General features: G+C 49.4%; 2 protein-coding genes and 1 long non-coding RNA gene across 5 annotated transcripts in view; all 3 read right to left on the reverse strand.

Moving 5' to 3' along the window:
* Positions 1–15,304, reverse strand: part of LOC120383937 (E3 ubiquitin-protein ligase TRIM39-like) — a 961,691-nt gene that overhangs the window by 696,075 nt on the left and 250,312 nt on the right. The window lies entirely within an intron of this gene.
* On the reverse strand, positions 3,404–4,136 carry LOC120384015. Its single transcript, XR_005588603.1, has 2 exons — positions 3,931–4,136; positions 3,404–3,688 (listed from the first exon to the last, which is right to left on the reverse strand). It is a non-coding gene; the product is annotated as an uncharacterized LOC120384015 (long non-coding RNA).
* LOC120383918 (butyrophilin subfamily 1 member A1-like) overlaps positions 14,015–15,304 on the reverse strand; it is a 62,880-nt gene continuing 61,590 nt past the window's right edge. For all 3 annotated transcript variants that reach the window (XM_039502245.1, XM_039502244.1, XM_039502246.1), the window contains one exon: positions 14,015–14,978. In XM_039502245.1, the coding sequence (XP_039358179.1) occupies positions 14,419–14,978 (560 nt within the window). In that variant the 3' untranslated portion in view covers positions 14,015–14,418. The remainder of the gene's footprint in view (positions 14,979–15,304) is intronic.

Consider the following 15,304-nt stretch of genomic DNA (forward strand, 5'->3'; position numbering starts at 1 on the left):
AGCTTTTTTGAACTATCCCCAGAGGACTATTGCTCCATTGCTGTATGTGTAGACCTGCTGTTTGTATAGTTTCATATTTAAAAATGTTTATATAGTATTTCTATTTTTTATATACCTGTTTCTTAAAAAATAAATGTTTCCCTGTTTGTAGCACTTACCGCCTGATCCTTCCCCTGATTCCGAGTCCGGGTTAACGGGCGGGGACGGTTGGTAGGGGATCTCTGTGAGGGTGATGAAGAGATCCTGGCTGTCAGGGAAAGCGGGAGTGGGTTCGATGTCGCCTGCGCCGTCCTCTAAAGACCCTTCCTCATCTTCCCCATCGGCGAACAGGGAGGGGGAACTGTCCCGGTACACTATTCCGTCCTCGGAGTCCACCGTCACTGGTGGGGCACTGGTGGCAGACCCACCTAGAATGGCATGCAGTGCCTCGTAGAAGCGGCGTGTCTGGGGCTGGGCTCCGGAGCGTCCATTTGCCGCTCTGACTTTTTGATACCCTTGTCTTAGGTCCTTCACTTTCACGCGGCACTGCATCGCATCCCGGCTGTATCCTTTCTCTTTCATGGCTTTAGAGACCTTCTCGAACGTCTTCGCGTTCCGCTTGTTGGAGCGCAGCTCCGAGAGAACAGACTCCTCGCCCCACACAGCGATCAGATCCTGGACTTCCCGGTCAGTCCATGCTGGGGACCTCTTTCTAGTCTGGGATTGCCCGGACTCCTCTGCTGGAGAGCTCTGCATCGTTGCAGGTGCTGCGGAGCTCGCCCCGATGTGCAACCAGAACGTCAGATTCAAACCGCCCAGACAGGAAAATGAATTCAAATTTTCGCGGGTCATTTCCTGTATGGCTGGCCAGAGAATCCAAGCTCGGACTGCTGTCCAGAGCGTCAACAGAGTGGTGCACTGTGGGATAGCTCCCGGAGCTGCTAAGTTCGATTAGCATCCACACCAAGCCTAATTCGAGCTAGCAAGTGCGAATTTAGCGTTACTCCACCTGTCGGGGTGGAGTACCAAATTCGAACTAAAGAGCCCTCTAGTTCGAATTAAATGGCTTCCTGGTGTGGACGGTTGAGCGGTTAGTTCGAATTAATGCTGATAAATTCGAATTAAAGTCCTAGTGTAGACCAGGCCTCAGAATGCTCATTTTTATATTTAGGTCTTTAGAGCCTTTGCTGGAGAAGCCAGGCCTGAAAACCTGAACTGATCACTGCCAAGGCAATATTGCCAGCACCATGTAAGCAAAAATCAAGAGGCTGCTGAAGAAAACATGAGGGTTTTTCTTCAAAAAAATTATATTCTGGACTGTTTGTTTGTGAGCAAGCAGGCAGGATTCGCTCTGGTCACGTACTCAACCTTTTCTACTCAGCCCTGAGAGCAAGAAACTTACTTTTGTTAAAGTGAGAGCTGAGATGGTCATGTAATCACAGGATTCCAAGAGCTGTGGCATTAAGAGAAACACCAGCTAGTGAAGGAGTCAGTGTGAAATTAGGAAATCTTGCGACAATCCCAATGTGACGTTTTTGTGATTTAATGTGGACAGGAAGAGTCAGGGCAGTGCCTTCAGCTGAGGTTACTGAGCATGCTCACTACAAGCCAAGCAGCAAATCAGGGGGGAAGGCACATGGGTTCATTTGTCCCCTTCTCCTCCTCACACAATGTCTCTGCTGCTGTGCAATGTGGAAGGTTGTTACCCCCATTTAGAAGAGGGGTAAGTCAGGCCCAGACAAAATAAATGACTTACCTGACTTCACACAGAGCAAAACCTGGATCTGTGCAGGTTAACGTTGCACCTTAACTACTGGGCAAACCTTTCCCTCTGCAGCCTGAACCTAGGAGAGGAGGATGAGGAGATGGATGGACATGCACAGACACAGTTTGTCTGATAATCATCTCACTGACCCTCCCCACAGGCACTAGGCCAGTCTGTGCAGAGTCAGGTGATAATGGTGAGATCACCAGTCCCTGATGTGGGCTTTCAGGGGGCTCTGCTACCCCCTGATTGGCTTCCTTTGGTTGGCCCCTGGCATCTAATCAGACCTAGAAGTCAGTGCCTTTGGGCTGAGTCTCTAGAGGCAGCCTGAGCCAGGGGTTTTACCCTTCTATACAGGGACATCTGTTTTCTAGAAAAATCAAGAAAAGAAAAGGAGAAAACTCCAAAGAGGGTCCTCCTTGTGCTCACGTACATGAAAGTGAATTCTCTCTCAGTCCTCAAGGAGAGACCTCGAGAAGGAGACGTGCTGAAGCAAAGCCACAGAGATATCCAAGGTTGCCCCTGTCCTGCACCCCTATCTTGCCTGGTTGAGGTCAAGATCTCTCTGTGAGATCATCACCTCCCCACCACCTTTGTCCAATAGGCTGAGGTCCTGCCAAAGGCCCTTGTGATGTCACTGCCACACCCACCCCCTCCCCTGCAGTGCTGATGTCCTGCCCCTGTCCAGCCACATTGGATGGTTGAGCTGCTTCCCCTGGCTCACCCCATTCAATGACTCTTCATTGTGGGATGACACCCACTACACAGTAGAACACGAGAGGCTCTTCCCCAGGCCACAATCAGGTTTTCATAAGTTAGTAGACTTTATGGCCAGAAGGAACCATTAGAGCATTTAATCTGATCCCCTGCATATCCTAAGGCCTCCTGTATGTCAGAAGAGCGGGGGTTTTCTTTTACTCAAACAGTTTCTAGAAAGGCATCTAGTCTTTATTAGAAGATCTCAAGAGATGGAGAAGCCATCATTTCTCTTGGTAGTTTGTTCCAATGATGAATCACCCTCTTACAAATCTGGGTCTTACTGTCATTATACTTTTTCTGATTTCTGCTTCCATCCACAGGGGCTTGTCATGCCTGTCTCTGTTAGATAAAAGAGCCCTTTTTATATTCAACATTTTCTCTCCATGAAGTCAAGCAACTTACCTCTCATTCTTTTTTTGTACATACTAAACAGACTGAGCTTTTTCAATGTCTTATTACAAGGCATCATCCCCATCACTCAATTATGAATCTTTTCTGTACCCTCTCCAATTTTTTTAACATAATATTCAAAATGTGGACACAAGAACTGGATTCAACATTCCAAGATCAGTCTCCCCAATGCTGGATCATTTCCCTTTCCACACTCACTACTCTATCCATTCAAGAATGGCTTTAACCTTTTTTACCACAGTTTCATATGGACAGGTTATGTTGAGCAGCTCGTCCATTATGGCCCCAAAATTCTTTTTAGGATCACTGCTTTCCAGCGGACTGTCCCCCATTCTGTAGGGTGCCACCTGACTCCTTTGTGACTGGAAGTATGGGTTTGCCTATGGCTTTATTAAAACCTAATTATTCAGTAAGTATTTTAGAAGAGCTAGCCCCTTAGAGAGAGAATCATGAATTTCTCAAAGACAATGAATGGAGAAAAGCAGCAAGAGCAATCGAACACATGTTTGGTTATGGCTTATTTCCTTGGTCTGAAAAGCGAGTAACAAGGACCTGAGTCTCCTCCCTCACAATAGCCCCATGCTCGCCCAATCAGCACTGAGACTCTGAGAATCAGAAAGCTGAGAGTTCTCACCAGATGTCCCAGGTCACCACCAGAGGGAGTCACTCTTAGAGCACTATTCCAGCCACATGTCTTTGGGAGGGCCTCCCGCAATGAGAGTTGGAGTGGAACCTCCCCCGCACTGCCCTCCACTCCACATGCACAGACAAGTCCTGGTGGTGAAAGGAGAACAGGGGGAAAGGACAAAGATGCAAGAGAAGAAGAGAAAGGAGGAAGAGACAGGAAAAGGGAAACAAAAAGGAGAAACTCCAATGTCCCCAGTAATTCTAAGGGACAAAGTCCTAGGACAGAAATAAAATGTTGCCCCCACAATCTAGTGTTTTCCTTTCCTAGAATTCAGCCGGCACCTGATGGATCAGACTGAACAGGTTCCAAACCTCTCGGAGGCTCTTACCTTCTATACAGGGACCTCTGTTTTCTAGCAAAATCAAGAAAAGAAAAGAAGAAAACTCCAAAGAGGGTCCTCCTTGTGCTCACGTACGTGAAAGTGAATTCTCTCTCAGTCTTCAAGGAGAGACCTCGAGAAAGAGACATGCTGAAGCAAAACCACAGGGATCTCCAAGGTTGCCCCTGTCCTGCACCCCTGTCCTGCCTGGCTGATGTCAAGATCTCTCTGTGAGATCATCGCCTCCCCACCACCTTTGTCCAATAGGCTGAGGTCCTGCCAAAGGCCCTTGTGGTGTCACTGCCACACCCACCCCTCCCCTGCAGTGCTGATGTCCTGCCCCTGTCCAGCCAGTGGTGAGCTGGGGATGGTTCGCACCGGTTCCCAGGAACTAGTTGTTAAATTTAGAAGCCTTTTTAGAACCGGTTGTTCCAGGACAACAAGTTCTAAAAAAGCTTTTAAATTTAACAAAAGCTCTGGCAGCTGTCCACCCGGTCCCCGGCCCCAGTTCACGTCCCTCTCCTCCCCTGAACGCTCCGCCCTCCTTCTCCTCCCCCTCCCGTGCTTCCCACAAATCGAATGTTCACGGGAAGCCTGAAACAAGCAGCAGGCAGGTAAGCTGGGGCGGGCGGGTGGGGGGCGTGAGGAGGGCTCTAGGGAGGCATAGCGGGGCCCAGTCCGGCTTCGGCTGAGCGGCTCCCTCTGGCCCTGGCCTGGCCCCGACTGAGCACCCCAGCTCGGTCCCAGCCAAGCACCCCTGGCTCGGCCTGGTCCCGGCCGAGCAGCTCTGACCCGGCCCAGCTCGGGTCCCACAGCACCAAGCGGCTCCAGCCCGGCCCAGCCCAAAGAGTCGGGCCCCGGGGTGCTGGTCCCAGTCCCAGTCCCGGTCCCGGCCAAGCGGCCCCGGCCCCGGCCCCAGGCAGTGCGGTAAGGGGGGCAGGGAGCAGGGAGGGGGTGTTGGAAGAGGGCAGGGGAGTTTGGTGGGTTGTGGGGGGGTGGATAGGGGTTGGGGCAGTCAGAGGGCAGGGAACAGGGGGATTGAATAAGGACAAGGGTCCCGGGGGGGCAGTCAGGAGGGAGCAGGGGTTGGATGAGGCGGTGGGAGGCAGTCAGGGACAGAGAAAAGGGGTGGTTGGATGGGGCGGGGGTCCCGGGGGGCCATCAGGAATGATAGGAGGGGTTGGATGGGGCGGCAGGGGGCAGTCAGGGGACAGGGAAGGGGGTGGATGGGTCAGAGGTCACTGAGGGGGTGTAAAGGAACATGGGGGGTTGAATGGGGCACGACTCCCCGGGGGGGATGACCCCCTCGTGGGGTGAGGAGGGAACCTGTTGTTAATATTTTGGCAGCTCATCACTGTGTCCAGCCACATTGGATGCTTGAGTTGCTTCCCCTGGATCATCCCACTCAATGACTCTTCATTGTGGGGATGACACCAACTACACAGTAGAACACGAGATGCTCTTCCCCAGGCTACGCTCAGTTGTTCATAAATTAGCAGACTTTATGGACAAAAGAGACAATTAGAGCATGTAATCTGACACTCTGCATATCACATGCTTTCTGTATAGCATAGTAACTAATTTTTGACTAAACATGTTCCAGAAAGGCATCTAGTCTTCATTAGAAGACATCAAGAAATGGGCAATTCCCACCACTTCCCTTTCTAGTTTGTTCCTTTGGTGAGTCATCCTCACTGTTGAATATTTGTGCCCTATTTCTAATATGAATTGGTCTCTTTTGAGTTTCCAGCCACTGGGTCTTGTTATGCTTTTCTCTGCTAGGTTAATGAGCCCTTTAATACCCAGTATTTTCTCTCCATGAAGTCACTTCAACACTTCAGTGACGTCACCTCCCGATCTTTTTGATAATCTAAACAGACTGAGCTCTTTCAATAGCTCGCTAGCAGGCATTTTACTCCAGCCCTCATTGCTTTTTGCTGCCCCATCTCCAATATTTCAAAATCTTTTTCAAAGGTGGATGCCAAAACTGGATGCAGTATTCCAGGATCAGTCTTACTGATGGTGTGTCATCTCCCTGTGCTACTCACTGCTCTTTTCACACATCTAATGATGGTGTTAGCCCTGGTCACCACAGCACCACACTGGCTGCTCATGTTGAATGGCTTGTCCAGCATGGCCCCTAAATCCTCTTCACAGTTAGTGCTTTCCTGGATACACTTCCCCATTCTTTAGGTGCAGCCTGCATGCTTTGCTGCTAGGTATTGGACCTTTCATTTGGTTCTTTTCAAACTTGTTTTCTTTGAATGGGTCCAGCTTATCAAGGGATCCTATTGCTCTGTGTCACTGCCCTGTCCTCAGCATTAATTACCACTCTGCTAATATTTTATCACCCACCAATGTTAGCGGCAGTGATTTTATATTGTGTTGCAGTTCACTGAGATTTATTTTCAAGAATTAGTCCTTGAGAACCTCTTCATATCCTGAGTGCCCAGAACCTGCTCCGCACAGCCCAGCGAGAAAAGGCCGCCCAGCCCAGCTGTTCCATAGGGGCTAAGCACAGAACAAACTTAGGAGCTTGTGTTATCCATAGGTTCTGAACAACAGGTGGGGGTCATCAGCTTACAAAGACACTCTAGACCGGTAGCGTAGACAGGCCCCAAATGTATCTAAGTTTCCCGCCTTGCAAAATAGGAGAGAGAAAAAACAGAACCTTGATTAGCTTCATGTTATAGTTGTGGAAACTGAGGCACACAGAAGCAAAGAGATTCGCTCATGGTCAAAAAGCCAGGAATAGAAAATGGCGGATCTGCTGATAGTCAGTCCTGGGCCCTAGCCATGTATGTCCTGGCCTCTCTGCTTCAGCTCCAGTAACAACCTGAGTAGAGGTTTTCTTCTTCTCCATGTTCTTTAACTTCACATCACTGCAGAAGAAAGATTTTTTCTTACCGCCTGGCTCTAATGCATGGAGATGTCTTTCCAGCAGATGTGCTCTGGCTCAGTCACGTCATAGGTTTTCTGGAGGAAGCACTCAGTGACGTTTTAGGGCCTGTGTTATACACACGTTCTAGGGCCGCGCCATCCCTCCCCGCTGCTCCTTCTACCAGCTCTACAGATGCCCCTCCCCCAATCCCCAGGGCATACGCCCAGGTGGCGGCAACCCCCCCACCTGCCACTGCATCATCTCCTCTGCCCACTGCCTCCGCTACCATCTATAGTGGCCGGGGCCCCTTCCCCACCTTGACTAGGAAGCACAGTGTCCGTTGCCTCCTGCTGCCCACCTTGCCCCACGTGGAGACCTACGTGCGGGCGTTGGTGAGGGTAGTGGGGCCCACTGCTATCGAGGCAGCCTCCAAAATGTACGGAAAGGTCGTCTTCTTCCTAGCATTGGAGGCCGCTGCTCAGGAGGTGGTGGAGAAGGGCCTGATGGTGGGGGCGTGTTCGGCCCCCTGGAGCTGTTGGAAGACCTGGGTGTCCAGTTAGTCCTGACCTCTGTCCCTCCCTTCCTGCCCAATGCCACCCTGCTGCCTGCCCTTTCTACCCTGGGGCGACCAATCTCTGTTATCAGCCCTCTTCCATTGGGCTGCAAAGACCCCACCCTCCGTCATGTCCTCTCGTTCTGCCGGCAGGTGCAACTTCAACTGCCACCAACAGCATGTGATGGAGAGGCGCTTGAGGGGTTCTGCCTCGTCCCCTACAATGGAGCCCACTACCGGATGCATTATTCCACGGGGGAGGCCTGGTGCTACCTCTGCTGGGAGATGGGACAGGTCCGGAGGGACTGTCCCTTGGCCCAGAACGGAGGGTGTAAAGAAACCATGTTCCAGGGGAGTCAGAATGGTCTCATGATTATGGCTCTGGACTAAGAATCAGGAAACCTGGGTTCTATTTCTGCCTTGCTGGGTAAGTCACAAATTCTTAGTGCACAGACTGTAGATTAAAATAGGGTTGACTTCTTCAGGGACAAGAAATCTGAGGAACTGTCACAGATTGAAGTCTCACTAGAGGAGGTTTTGGAATTAATTGATAAACTCAACATTAACAAGTCACCGGGACCAGATGGCATTCACCCAAGAGTTCTGAAAGAACTCAAATGTGAAGTTGCGGAACTATTAACTAAGGTTTGTAACCTGTCCTTTAAATCGGCTTCGGTACCCAATGACTGGAAGTTAGCTAATGTAACGCCAATATTTAAAAAGGGCTCTAGGGGTGATCCTGGCAATTACAGACCGGTAAGTCTAACGTCGGTACCGGGCAAATTAGTTGAAACAATAGTAAAGAATAAAATTGTCAGACACATAGAAAAACATAAACTCTTGAGCAATAGTCAACATGGTTTCTGTAAAGGGAAATCGTGTCTTACTAATCTATTAGAGTTCTTTGAAGGGGTCAACAAACATGTGGACAAGGGGGATCCGGTGGACATAGTGTACTTAGATTTCCAGAAAGCCTTTGACAAGGTCCCTCACCAAAGGCTCTTACGTAAATTAAGCTGTCATGGGATAAAAGGAAAGGTCCTTTCATGGATTGAGAACTGGTTAAAGGACAGGGAACAAAGGGTAGGAATTAATGGTAAATTCTCCGAATGGAGAGGGGTAACTAGTGGTGTTCCCCAAGGGTCAGTCCTAGGAACAATCCTATTCAATTTATTCATAAATGATCTGGAGAAAGGGGTAAACAGTGAGGTGGCAAAGTTTGCAGATGATACTAAACTACTCAAGATAGTTAATACCAAAGCAGATTGTGAAGAACTTCAAAAAGATCTCACAAAACTAAGTGATTGGGCAACAAAATGGCAAATGAAATTTAATGTGGATAAATGTAAAGTAATGCACATTGGAAAAAATAACCCCAACTATACATACAACATGATGGGGGCTAATTTAGCTACAACGAGTCAGGAAAAAGATCTCGGAGTTATCGTGGATAGTTCTCTGAAGATGTCCACGCAGTGTGCAGAGGCGGTCAAAAAGCAAACAGGATGTTAGGAATCATTAAAAAGGGATAGAGAATAAGACTGAGAATATATTATTGCCCTTATATAAATCCATGGTACGCCCACATCTCGAATACTGTGTACAGATGTGGTCTCCTCACCTCAAAAAAGATATTCTAGCACTAGAAAAGGTTCAGAAAAGAGCAACTAAAATGATTAGGGGTTTAGAGAGGGGCCCATATGAGGAAAGATTAAAGAGGCTAGGACTCTTCAGTTTGGAAAAGAGAAGACTAAGGGGGGACATGATAGAGGTATATAAAATCATGAGTGATGTTGAGAAAGTGGATAAGGAAAAGTTATTTACTTATTCCCATAATACAAGAACTAGGGGTCACCAAATGAAATTAATAGGCAGCAGGTTTAAAACAAATAAAAGGAAGTTCTTCTTCACACAGCGCACAGTCAACTTGTGGAACTCCTTACCTGAGGAGGTTGTGAAGGCTAGGACTATAACAATGTTTAAAAGGGGACTGGATAAATTCATGGTGGCTAAGTCCATAAATGGCTATTAGCCAGGATGGGTAAGAATGGTGTCCCTAGCCTCTGTTCGTCAGAGGATGGAGATGGATGGCAGGAGAGAGATCACTTGATCATTGCCTGTTAGGTTCACTCCCTCAGGGGCACCTGGCATTGGCCACTGTCGGTAGACAGATACTGGGCTAGATGGACCTTTGGTCTGACCCGGTACGGCCTTTCTTATGTTCTTATGTTCTTATGTCCAGAGCTGTGGCATTTGAGGCCCTTTCAATTATCCTGTGCTGGTTCCATCAGGCAGTTTGTGTTTCCACTGCTTGGTTTGAGTCTCTCTTAGATCTCCAAGGAGACCGTTGAGTGCTCTGGGTAACGTTCTCTGGTTTCATTGGAAAGACAGCAGAGAACCCAGGGAGTTACAGCAGGTTCTGGTCACCCTGCTGTCTCTGTCATATGCTTTGCAGGAGTTCATACAGGATCTCATGCCAAGCAAATATCCTGCTTGGATTGGACTTAACTTTACAACCCCTGCTATGAAGTGGACCTGAGCTGATGGCTCCAGGTTAAATCAAACACTTGCCCATGTTAAATACATCTGAAGTGTTTTTAAACATTGGCCAAGCTGATTGTTTATCATGATCTGTATTTATTATTGCTGCACAACAAAGCCTCTAATCAGCTCTAACAAGTGCCCCTGTGAACTAATGGATGACATAGTGCAGCAACTACTTCTATTGTATTTATGCAAGTTTTCAGTTGCAGAAGTTTGGCCTGTATTTATTTATGTCTGGAAAATACCAAAAGTTAGATTCTGACTGTGTGGAAACATCAACTATTATAGAAACCACATTATAACATTTACTTTGCTTACTATGTATGGGATTATAATTAAAATGTCATAGGAAAAATCCAAATGAGAACTCTAGCCTGTGTTCTTGCACACAGGTTGTTAACCCTGGGGATTGCGGGGAGCAGATTTAATTGGACTCTATCCAATACCACAGAAGCGATACCAGTTTGTACTGACAGCTACAGATGATTTTTCAAAAGAAGTAGAATTTTCACTTAGAACTATGACAGCACATGACGGGGAGAAGAAGACATGTAACATTATATACCAACATGGCTGTGCAGAGCAGATACTGGCAGATCTAGGTTCTGAATTGAATAATGAAGTAACAATTTACATCTGGTGTTATTTCCGCTCTATGGTCAATTACACACTCATGGCCATGTGACAGGGGCTGTTAGCAGCTACAAACTGAGCCCTTTGAAAGCCGGCACCCTGGTCACTGAGAGCACCCAGGCTACCTGCAGGGCCGTCCCTAGACATTGTGGTGCCCTAAGCAGCTGCCCCCCCCATTGGAGGGGGACCCCAGTCCCCAGGCCTCTGCAGGGGAGGGAGGGGTGCCCAATGTCTGTGGGGCAGAAGCAAGCTTGGGGGGGCAGAGGGGAAACCGCCCCCCCGGCATGAGCCAGTGGAGTGGAGCAGATTCCCACTGCTGCTCCACTTCCCACTGCCTGGTGATTGCAGGACAGGCCCAACCCTGCACTCATGGGGTGGCAGGAAGTGGATTGACCTAGCCCCCGACCCCTCCTCTCTGCTCCCCTGACTCCCAGCCTTGGGACTAGGGGCCTGGGGGGAACCACCCCCAAGCACTCACTGGCGGTGCAGTTGGGAGCTGGCGGAGCGGAGCAACCTGAGGCTGGGTCACTCCACTTCCTGCCGCCTGCTGAGTGCAGGACAGGTGTGATGTTATTGATTTAATCTGGGACCATATAGAACATGGTTGCAACCAAGGTCCTGTAGTGGCACCAAATCTTATGTAAAGGGGGTCATGTAAGGTGTCTGAGACCAGGTTATGGGTTGCTGGTTATGATTATGGTGTCTATATGTATGTATCATTTTGTAGTTGAAGTTATAAGTATTAGCTCTGTACTATCTGTATTTCAAATTTGTGCTGTGTTTCTGGTGGTAGTAGCTCTGCCTGGCCTGCTTAATAGCCCATTAAGGACCATCAGCTACACAATTGATCCATGGAGAGAAGGCAGATACACCTTGTAACTTAGCAAAGTGTGCAGGAACTTGCCCAGGTGACTCCAGACTCCATTTTGCTGTAAAGCCTATAAAAGGCTGATGCCTCATCTTTATCTGGTCTTCAATCCTGCTTCTTATCTCTGGAGGAACTTTGCTACAAACTGAAGCTCTGCACAAAGGACTGATCCCCCAGTGGGGGATGTTCTCCAGAGACTTGATTTAAACCTGCAGTTTACTCCATCACTGCTACAAGCCTGAACTAAGAACTTTGCCATTACTGTATGTAATTGATTCCATTTAATCAGTTCTAGCTCTCATCTCTACCTTTTTCCCTTTATGAATAAACCTTTAGATTTTAGATTCTAAAGGATTGGCAACAGCGTGATTTGTGGGTAAGATCTGATGTGCATATTGACCTGGGCCTGGGGCTGGATTCTTTGAAATCGAGAGAACCTTTTTCTTTTACTGGGGTGTTGGTTTTCATAACCATTCATCCCCATAACGCGTTGCACTGGTGGTGATACTGGGAGACTGGAGTGTCTAAGGAAATTGCTTGTGTGACTTGTGGTTAGCCAGTGGGGTGAAACCGAAGTCCTTTTTGTCTGGCTGGTTTGATTTCCCTTAGAGGTGGAAAAACCCCAGCCTAGGGCTGTAACTGCCCTATTTAAGCAATTGGTCGTGAATTGGCACACTCAGTTGGGTCCCGCCAGAACCGCATTGTCACAACAGGCCTGACCGCTGCTGCAGTGCCCCAGATGTAGCTCGGGGGATGGGGTGGAGTGAAGGCGGGGCTGGGGTGGAGCAGGGGTGGGACGAGGCAGGGTGGGGGCAGGGGCTTTGGGGAAGAGGTGGGGTGGGGACAGAGTGGGGGTAGGGGGCAGCTTTCCTGGTTGGCTCAGCCGGCCAGGGGATCAGGCTGGCTTCTGGAGCAGCACGCAGCTGCGTAGGTGTGACAAAATGGGGGATTTTCTTATATTTTCATGGTTTTCCAATGGTTTGCATGCAGAGGGAGTGGGACTCAGTGCCACTGGGTGTTACTGGTTTAACGAGGTGAGGGGAGAGGGAGTTTGTCGTTGCAGAGGACCAGAAAGGGAACTTGGGAACCCAGCCAATGGCCTGGAGGAGGGACACCCCAGAGATTGGTGACCTGATGACGCAGCCGATACTGGCCAGTGGGAGGACAATGGGCTGTGAAGAGAGGACTCCATGACCTAACCAGCCGGTTCCAGCCAGAGGAGGGTGGAGAGGAGAGGAGGCCAGACGACCCTGTTTACCTGGAAAGGAGACAATGGACAGAGGCAGGGCCTGGGGCTGGTGATATCAGATGCCCAGCTGGGAAGCAGAGGGGCTTGGGGCTGGAGAGGGGGAGCAGGCAGAGTCCACCTGGATGCAGGGGAGACTGGGATGTGCTGTGCTGAGGGAGGCCAGGCCTGAGGGTCAGAGAGTTCCCTGTGCTGTGTTCAATGCTCAATAAACCCTGCTGTTTTATGTTGGCTGAGAGTCGCTCTGGTCTAGAGAACAGGGTTGCAGCATACCCTTTGAGGGGTGGAGGCCCTGGGGCATCCAGAGCAAGTGGACTCCCCAAGGGGGCCCACAGCAGAGACAGACGTGCTAAGGCTCAGAGAGGTGCAGCTCCAGGAGATGGAGGGGCCAACCCTGAGAGAGAGTGGACCCCCGGGAAAAGGGCTGTCTCATTGGAAGGGGCACCCCCTATACACACAGACCGCACAGGGCCATGAGTGGGCACGATCTGTAAGTCCGTGACAGTTGGGCACCAGGAAATTTGGAGCAATTTGGTACCCTACGTAGCTGAATAGTTTGCATATGGGTAAGGACGGCCCTGGCCACTGGGTGCAGTTAGAGTAGAAGGGACTGAGTAGTTTGGGTTTGGAAGGGCAGAGGGGATCACTTGCACCTGTACGGAGTCTGATGCGGTCACTAGCTCAGCGCTGAGCAGAAAGCAGCAGTATAAAAGGCTGAACCAGGGAGCAGGAAGGGGGCTCCTTGTAACTGCTGCTATGTTGTGATGCACCATAAAAAATCATAAAGATGCTTGGTGGAGGTGCCCTGGCAGACTGCCTGCTGCTTAATTCACACAGAGGTCTGCCAGCCAGGGGTTGCAGGAACTGATGGGGGATTGTAGAAGAGATTTCTATCTATAGGAAGAGAGCATTTGTGTTTTCTTAATTGATGTGAGAAAAAGAAAGGAAGGGTCACATCTTGATTAACAATTATATGTAGCTAGAAAGTTAAGTCCCATGAATTAATGCTGACAGAAGTTCAAAGACTATTATATAATCATGTGTGAGTTAAGTTAAATGTATTGCTTAATTAATTATATCATTTTTAAACTATTAATTTTCAAAGATGTACTGCAGGAGGTGGGTGTATGTGCCCTGCCTGCCAGGGAGAACCAGTAGAGACAATAAAGGGGGTGAGAGGGAAACAGAGAGAGCAGCTGCACATGTGTGTAGTTGTTATGTTTATAACACATGTACATTGTAACTGAACAACCCAGTCTGAGAATTTAATACTTTAAGATAAATATTTTGCATTTCTTGTATTCCACAGTTGAAATACAAATGACATTATTTAGAGAAGTTAAACTTCAATATAGATTAGATGGAAGAATCAAAAAATAAATAATGTAAATAATTCCATTTCTAAAAATGTTTACATGCTTGTTTTTGAAGTACTGTTTAAATGTAAATTAAAATATTATTGTATTTACACCTTGTTACAATATTTTCTAAATCTTTTTTCTTTCATATTTTACATTGAGATCTCACTGTAGAAAATTCTGACAGGGGTAAATGTCTCTCATCCACAACTATCTACTACCCCTGGGGCAGGGGATGGGGAAGGTGAGGGCTGGGGGTTCCCAGGTGTCCAGTTTTTGACTCCAGTTGAAAAGGGAAACTGCCAGTGTCCGGTCAGCACAGAAAGTCCAGTTGCTGCAGTAATTGGCCCCCACCACTGGGGGCGGGAAGAGCAGCAGGGCTGGGAGGGGCCAGTCTGTGCCGCGGGGTCACTGTCAGGGACCGAGATTCCCTCCGGCCTGAGCTGGGACCGGGCAGATTATCAGGGGAGCCGCGTTTGTACCACCAGCGTTGAGACCAGGACTGAAATAAGGGTGGAGCTTCCCGGAGAAGGTGCCAGTGAAAGTGAAGAGATGGGACCTGTCAGTCCCATTGTAAAATGAGACCTCGCCCGCCTCATAGTCCAGGAAAATCCCCACCCGGCTGGGCCTGACGTTCACGGGGAGGGGGGTCGCGGGGGAGGTGAGGGCCTTGTATCGCCCACCCCTCAGCCACACGACCCAGTATCCATTCCCAGGTGTGAGTGTGAACTCCCCCTTCCTCCTCACAGATTCCCTACAAACCCCCAGAGTCCATCTCGTCTTGTCTCCCACCTCCACCTCCCAATAATGCCTCCCGCTCACGAACCCCTCAGCGCTCAGGACAATGGGATATGTATCAAATCTCTGAGGGCTGCTGGGCAGATCCTGGCGAGTGTCTCCGTGTCTCACACGTTTCCGATCCTCAGACAGGAGTAGCCAGGAATTTGCCGTGTCTGGAGCCAGAGTCACGTCCACTGGGGAGAGAGTCACAGAGTCAGGGCCGGGGGCAAGAGCTGGTCACTGGGATCAAAGGGAAACCAACCTGCGTCCTGTTAATCACTGGGGCTGTGGCCTGAGGGGAGTCAGGGCCCCTCTGCCTGGAGGACACAATGAGGGGGAAGGGCAGGAGGAGCGGGGCTCAGAAGGTGTCAGGGGAGGCGGGGGAGGGGAGGTGACAGACTGATGCTGGGAGAGGAAAGGGGAGGGGGAGGCGACAGGAGCAGAGAGGGGGAGGGAGGGACATGGGGTGGGGCAGGCACAAGGGCTATGGGGTGATAAGGGAAGGGAGGGGCACCAGGAG

Source organism: Mauremys reevesii, linkage group 15 (genome assembly GCF_016161935.1).
Source record: "Mauremys reevesii isolate NIE-2019 linkage group 15, ASM1616193v1, whole genome shotgun sequence".
NCBI lineage: Eukaryota > Metazoa > Chordata > Testudines > Geoemydidae > Mauremys > Mauremys reevesii.